Genomic DNA, 7,016 nt, shown 5'->3' on the forward strand with positions numbered 1-7,016 from the left:
AATAGTGGACGAAATTCCAGTTAGACCACATCGGGTGTTAGGAAGTGGGTCGTCGTACCCAAAGGCACTTGTCCAGCATTCACAGTGACATTTTATCAGACTCCAGAGCCACCGGAATGCTCGAGAACGCTGAGACACGGGAGTGCCGTAGCCGTTCTATCATCACCGTACTTCAATCTGGATCGAGGCGCTAAAGCGATACATGCTCCAGGGGCCTCACATTTGGCTAATGGGCAGTAAGTCATTTTCAGCAACGACGGGGCATAAGGCAGACGTTAGCAGTGCAGGCCTAACGGTTCGGCCTAGCATTTATCGTCTGGATGGCAGATTATTTTCACACATCTCTGACCCTGCAGTGATGCTCTCGACTCGGGCCATAGATGATACCCCCCCCTCCCTCCACTGTGACCTTTTCGAGGCTTCTTGGGGGGTTTTCCTCGGTGTGACCTGTTGATTAGCAGCAGCAGTCGTCAGCCTCACAAGAGGAGGCAAATGGGGACCAGGTCCGGTCGCTCTACGGGACAGGATGGGGACGAGAGGGGACGCATCGGTAGCAGTTGCGGTCCTCGCCACCCATCTCTGGCCCAAACTTTCACTGCGAAAGTACAGTTCTGCCAGGTTGAACTGATGGTGCAACACCGGTCATTTATTAATTAAACACAATTAAATGCACATACTGTGTGTTTGTGAGCATGAGAAAAGTATAAAACTCTAGGGGTGTGTGAGCGATTGAACTTGAAACATCTAGAAACACCCAGCTATGTTTCAAACCCATTTATTATAATATAAATTAGTCTAAAAAATATGAGACAACATTTCAGATCAAATTAGAGCAAAAATCCAGAAATTCAGTATTCTAGTCAAATGAGCAGTTTTCCAAAAATGGACTAAAAACATTTTACAAATGTATGTTAGTATTAACTGTTATTTGAGATGACTGTAAAAATGACTGTTGTTATACATTTATAAGTCATAAGAATGAACTTTATATTACAAGCTATATAAATACTAAATTGCAGAAGATTCAACAACAATACCTTAGCACACATTAGCAGTACCAGAGCTTCATATGAGAGAGCTCTGAATTCATACACAACAGTTATCCTTCACACCGTGGCCTTACGTTTGGCTGTATGGCTCAGACTGCAAGACAGCGGTGATTCCTCATTTACCCTGTCTTTAGCATCCAGGCCTCCCAGTGCGGGAAGGCCGTGTGCACGGCTCAGTCGCGTCGTTAAGGAAAGTCACTCTGAAAGGTGCTCATAGCAGGGTTGTGAGAGCAATCTTGCATCAAAAATGCTAACCCAGACAAAACAAAAAAACAACCAAACCTACAAACAAACAAAAAGACGCTTTCCCCATCACGCCAAAGTCTGCGAACAAAGGGCCATTATATTCGGCCGTTTGAAATGAAGTGTCGTAACCTCTGCATTTAATGACATTAGTTAAAATAGATTTACTGGCATCAGAGGTCAGTCTGTTACAGAAGGGCTAGGTTAGAAAAAAATGTATTCCTTTACAGATGAATCTACAGATTAAAATGGTACCACACTTTGCACAGCCGTCTAAGGGGCTACAGTCTCATTGCTTTGATTACTTTTCAACTGAAGTTTTGTCAGTTCAGTATTAAATTCATCAGCCGTGTAATGGTTCTCTCTTGCCGACAGGACAGGTGTGGCTTCCTCTAAAAGTCATATTCCCAAAAAAAAGTGTTAGCCTGATCTCTGTATACACCATCTGTAGTGTAAAGTCAGTTTCCACATTAATTCACAATCATTCCAATGCTTTACCATCTACTATCTTTCTTAATCTCCCCCCCAACAGATGCCATTTGGAATCCATCTGAAGGGAGTTTCAAGTCAACTGGATTCTTTCATTCCTTTTTTAAGTACAGGGAAATTTGTCAAAATTATTAGCTGTAATAATCAGTAAAAAACCATATGCTACAGACGCAGTTATACAAGGCTGAAAAACGCTGGAGCAAAAAACGTCTTAGAAAAGTGCTTAGAAAAGTGCTTTTCCTAATTGCCATCTTTACATTTTTGTAACAGAATAGTGTTATTTTTAATTACCTTTTTTACTTTTGGAATTACACAATAATACTGCTGTAAACAGATCAAAACATCTTTATGAAAAAGGGAGCAAATAAAAGGACCAGATGACATATTTCGTTCCATGAAATGACATATTCCATTAAACAGACGTGAATGGCTGTTTTTTCAACATAAAAGAAACCAATCTGTTGTCTTCTTGGATATAACGGACAATCTGCCTGCACCTTTTGTATGAACGCCACTAATGAAGCCCCTGGAAATTCTCTCTAAACGGGAGTGACTCATTCAGACATTTCAAATGCCCTCCATATGGTAAAGGCGCATTTTCTGCAACTGGATGCAGAAGTAGCGCTCAGCTGCAGGCATCCATAGAGAGAGAGAGAGGGCTAATTAGGAATTAACTTCTTCTCATAGTCGTTTAAGGCTGAGCTGACGTATTGTAATTTGACTTATAGGTCTTTATCTCTACCGCTATCTCTCACACACACACACACACACACACACACACACACACTAACAAACACACACACAAGCACACACACACACACAAACACACACACACAGAGCCATGAGTTCAAATTGCAATAGTTGCAGACCGGGAGTGGACTTTAAAGGGCTGCACAGAAGCTCAAAGACCCCCGTCGGGTAGCCTTTACCCTTAGCTGATAGGATTTCATCAAACACGGGGAGCAATGAAAGAGACCCTTCAGCAGTTTCACGGTGTGGAAATTCCCAGAGTAAACGATTCACCGGGGGATGGTGGGCCTGTGGCATGAAGGAAGCAGCCTGTGTCTGGGCACCGCTGACCCCTTACGAGGCTGCGCATTCACGAGCGCTAAACGGATGATGTGAGGTTCCCTGTGGAGAGAGGTTTTCAGCGCACAGCTCTGGAGGCGGATGGGAGGACAATGGATCACAGAGAGCCAACGTAGCGGCACTCTACCTCTCTCTGCCACAGATGACCCGGACGCTTCCAGCTTTTGAGATGAAAGAATAAAACAGGCATCCGACTCGGTTTCAGCTCCGCCTGCACTGATCAAATTCGCGGTGTCGCGAGGGGACGGAGCATCAGAGAGGCTCTCGGCGGTGCCGGTGTCTCTTTCACGGCGCCGTGAGGATTTCCGTCCCTCCCTGCCTCCGTGGTCCACGAGCACTGACCTTCACACATTCAGGGGGAGCTGCCACACCATGAGGGTGCTCTCCGACGTCTCGGGTACGTCCCCTGCCGGCCCATCCCTCAGCCTCCGGAAGCCCCGTCCGCCGGAGATGACCGCCACGGATGCGACCGTTTCTCTCCTCCTGCTCTCCCCCTCGCATGGCCGGCCTCGCACCCACGTGTCCGGGTCGTCGCTCAGCTCGTAGATGGACCCGTCCTCCGGGCTGTGCTCCGGCGACTCCAGGGACAAGTCCGAGGCGTCGTCGCCCCGTGCCGTCAGCGGTCGCCCGGGCAGACCCGCCGTGGAGCGGAGTCGGTACTGCAGCAACATGCCCCGCCCCTTGGTTTTGATCTCCCCGAAGGCGGCACCGCTGGCATGCTGCAGGGACTCCTGGGAGGAGGAGTCAGTTCGCTCCTCCCCCCAAAAGGCGGAGTCCACCCCCGCCACGAGAGAGTCCCGCTTCAGGAGATCTGGGGACAGGGTGCTGGAGGTAGCCACCAGGAAGTCCACAGGACCACAGTGGGCATTCAGAGACGTCATTCCCTTACCTGTAACACAGTCGGAACGCAATCAAATACACAAACGCATTCAAACACACTCAAGGACACTGACATTTAACTTTATCAAGGCGGTTTTGACTTAAATCATCACTGTGCTATGTTAGTTACCAAACAGCAGAAAGTTACCAAAATATTAGCTTTTCGCTCACTGTTGGTAGCATAACAGTGTCTGCCCGCATACCCGTTATTGTGGGAATACCCTCCAGCTTGGGCACCGGCAGTGTTGTGATGATGCCCTGTGCGGTGCCCACCCACAGTGAGCCCTGGCAGATCAGCAGGCTGGTGACTCTCATGTTCTTTTGAGCTGCAGAGAGAGAAAAAACCACACACAGACTCCGTAAGTGGGGTTCTGGCTCCCGGCTTCGTTTGGCGCCTTCGTTCCGCACAGGACATCGCAGCCGGATCGCACCGCGCCAGGTCGCTTTTTGTCTGTGCGGTCAGCCGACACGTTCACCCTCCACGAGGGAATTGGCAGAAGACAAAGGGGTGCCCTTTGTGCTTAAAGACCCCACGTCTACAGCGGTCAGATACGCCAGCACTGCGCAAACAGGAAACGCTCCTCTGCGCCGGTCATATTTCTTTGGCCTGTGAGCCGTGTTATTTACTAGGCTGTTTATGAGGACATTGGACTTTGGCCAAGAAAAGGTGAAGATGCATTACACAACGTTTACAAGATGCACTGCCGCAGACGATATTTCTCGCGGTACCTTAAATCGTGTGGCTTGTACTGCTTCGGCACCTGAAGCCTTCCTCGTTCTCCACCAGAACGCTCAATTAAAAGGCAGGAGAAAAAAAAAAGCGCCACGGCAGGAAGGCCGATTGCGGGGGCCGCGCCGAGGCGTTTCCGCGGCTGCGCCCGAGGAGCGACACGCTAGGGCAGGGCCCCCGGCTACCGCGCGAATGAAGCATTTAGCAGCATGCCGGTTTGTCATCAGAGGAGCGCCGGAGGTCACAAAACCCTTTGTGAAAGGTGAGAAGTAGCACCAACAGGAGATCCATCGGAGCAGACAAAGGCACTTTTTTCCAATGCCAAACGACCCCTGCATATCAAAGTCGCTGGAGAAAGAGCAGTTTAACATCAAGTATGCTTCCATATTTTATGATGCTCCCCCTGCATGAAGGTCTGAAGCAGAAGCAAATGTGGCTTCTTTGAGACGTGCGGGGGGGTCTCTCACTGAATAAAAAGTTTCTCTGTGATATCATGTGAAGCTCTACAGCTCAGAGACAGCTGCTCAGTCTCTTAGCAAAGGAAGGAAGTTCTCTCTTTTTCTGCTTTAACGTCCCACTTGTTTACCATGACCGAAAGTCCAAGCTGTGGAAAACGTTGCCAGTGTCGAGACACTGATTAATTCATCACCCATGCCAGCCTGGGTGGCTACAGATCTGTAATATCCATATCAGGGCTGTCTCTGATTCTGTCTGCTGGCTAACTCACTGACGGGAAACACGGGGAAGCAGCCTGGAACCCGAGCCCAGACAGAGAGAAGCATCGGCCAGAGTTCGTTTTAAGTCTGGCACTCTGAACGGACTTCCAACCCTCCCTAAGCTCTCTGTTTTCTTAGCTTACACACACACTACATATTTCAGAATATGATGACCGGAGAAGTAAAGAATCCATGGGATCACAAGACTTCTCAGACACCCTGACAAGGGACCCGGCTTCTCTCCACCTGTAGGTGTCTTCTCCGGCAGAAGGCTCGATCCAGAAACTTTTGCATTCTCCTGCAGTCCTGGGAGCTTCTGGGATTTCTTTTGTTCTTCCCAGTAACGTAATGGGAGGTGGCAGAGGAAGCAGCCCTGCAGGTACGCCTGCTCTCTGCACAGCTGCTGAACTCCGAGGCACGGTCTCGCCCGGCTTTGGTTAAGCTTTCTTCTGAATCGTATGAATCGTGGAACGCGGTCTCCTTGGCCTCGAAGTGGACAGCACCAGCGAGAAAAACCAAACGGCATTAGAACGTCTGAATCAGGAGATGCCCCGCTCGGAGCTTGACAAGAGGCATGTCTAGGGGCACCTCCCCCCCCCCCGCCAAGATTGGGACGCGACGTGGGCCGGAGCCACTTCGATGTTACGCTCGCAAACGCCGCTTATGTAATGAATGTTTACACGAGCTCCCAGCACTGAAAAGGTCCGAATGCGCTGCAGTCGCCGATAAATATTTAATCTGTCGGGGATCGCAGGACTCGGTGAGCACTATGTCTGCAGCATTAAAGGGGAAAAAAAGCCTAACCCGTACAGACAGTGGAAGGAAAACGGGGTTAACGAGGACAAATAAGGAACCGGAGCAACAGGCCTGTTTCAGTTTGAGGCAAAAAGAACAAAGGGAAATAAGGCAGGAGGGCATCGCTGGCAAGCTACCAACATGCCAAGCCTGTCGGAGTCAAGACGGTTTCCATGGCAACCTCAGGGAATGGAAAAGCGTCGTTTCGGCATCGCGCCTCCCCCTTCCTCCATGGCTTTTCCGTTCCTTTAATTCCCCCGCACCCTTCGGCCCAGCGGCTACGTTCCACCGCTCCTGGGGGTCACGGGGTGGCTACTTACTCACGCCATGTCCCCCGGGATGGGTGCCACACAGGGACAGCAGAGGACTTCCGGACAAAGGAACCACGGCAGCTTAGTTGCGCTTTTGCGCAGTGAGCCTTCAAACAGCAACAGCAAAACCTTGATTAATGAAAGCCACGTGTTTCCCCGGTAACACTTCCTATACGCGGGGTCGGCGCTGAGCATTAGCGCAGACCTGGAAACGAAGAAGACTCAGAGAGGAAGCGACACGGCGCCGGATGATAACGTGTAACGATGGATTGCATGCAGGCTCACCACTTCGTGAGGATTTCACATATTTGAAGACACAAACGGCCAACGTTTCTCCTTTTTAAAAAAAAAAATATCCTAACCGTACATCTAGACCTGTTTGTCCACTTGTTTTTCTTTTTTTAACGCCATATCTGACTGAGTGCATCCAAACAACTGCCCACAATCTATATATATGTTTCTCAATCTATATTTCATATGCTTTTTTTTTTTTTTTTTTAAAGCATAATTTTCCTTTTTTGAATAGATAGTTGTGAGTCAAACAAACTAATTGAATTTAAAAAGTCTCATCATGGGCATTATTGAGGAAGAAGGTTGATACCAAAAGTGTAATTACAAAAAAACCCAACAGTATTAAAAACAGACCAAGTGACACAGGAAAGACACAGTCACTGGCTACACGCATTACCCACACTTCCTGTTCTTACATTACACT

At 48.8% G+C, this 7,016-nt stretch overlaps 1 protein-coding gene across 2 annotated transcripts in view; it reads right to left on the minus strand.

The window, feature by feature from the left end:
• Positions 1–1,431: 1,431 nt before the first annotated feature.
• Positions 1,432–7,016, minus strand: part of arhgef10la (Rho guanine nucleotide exchange factor (GEF) 10-like a) — an 83,369-nt gene continuing 77,784 nt past the window's right edge. For both annotated transcript variants that reach the window (XM_027025307.2, XM_027025298.2), the window contains exons 25-26: positions 3,953–4,075; positions 1,432–3,759 (exon numbers count right to left, since the gene is read on the minus strand). In XM_027025307.2, coding sequence (XP_026881108.2) covers positions 3,215–3,759; positions 3,953–4,075 — 668 coding nt within the window. In that variant the 3' untranslated portion in view covers positions 1,432–3,214. The remainder of the gene's footprint in view (positions 3,760–3,952; positions 4,076–7,016) is intronic.

This window comes from Electrophorus electricus, chromosome 20 (assembly GCF_013358815.1).
Source record: "Electrophorus electricus isolate fEleEle1 chromosome 20, fEleEle1.pri, whole genome shotgun sequence".
NCBI lineage: Eukaryota > Metazoa > Chordata > Actinopteri > Gymnotiformes > Gymnotidae > Electrophorus > Electrophorus electricus.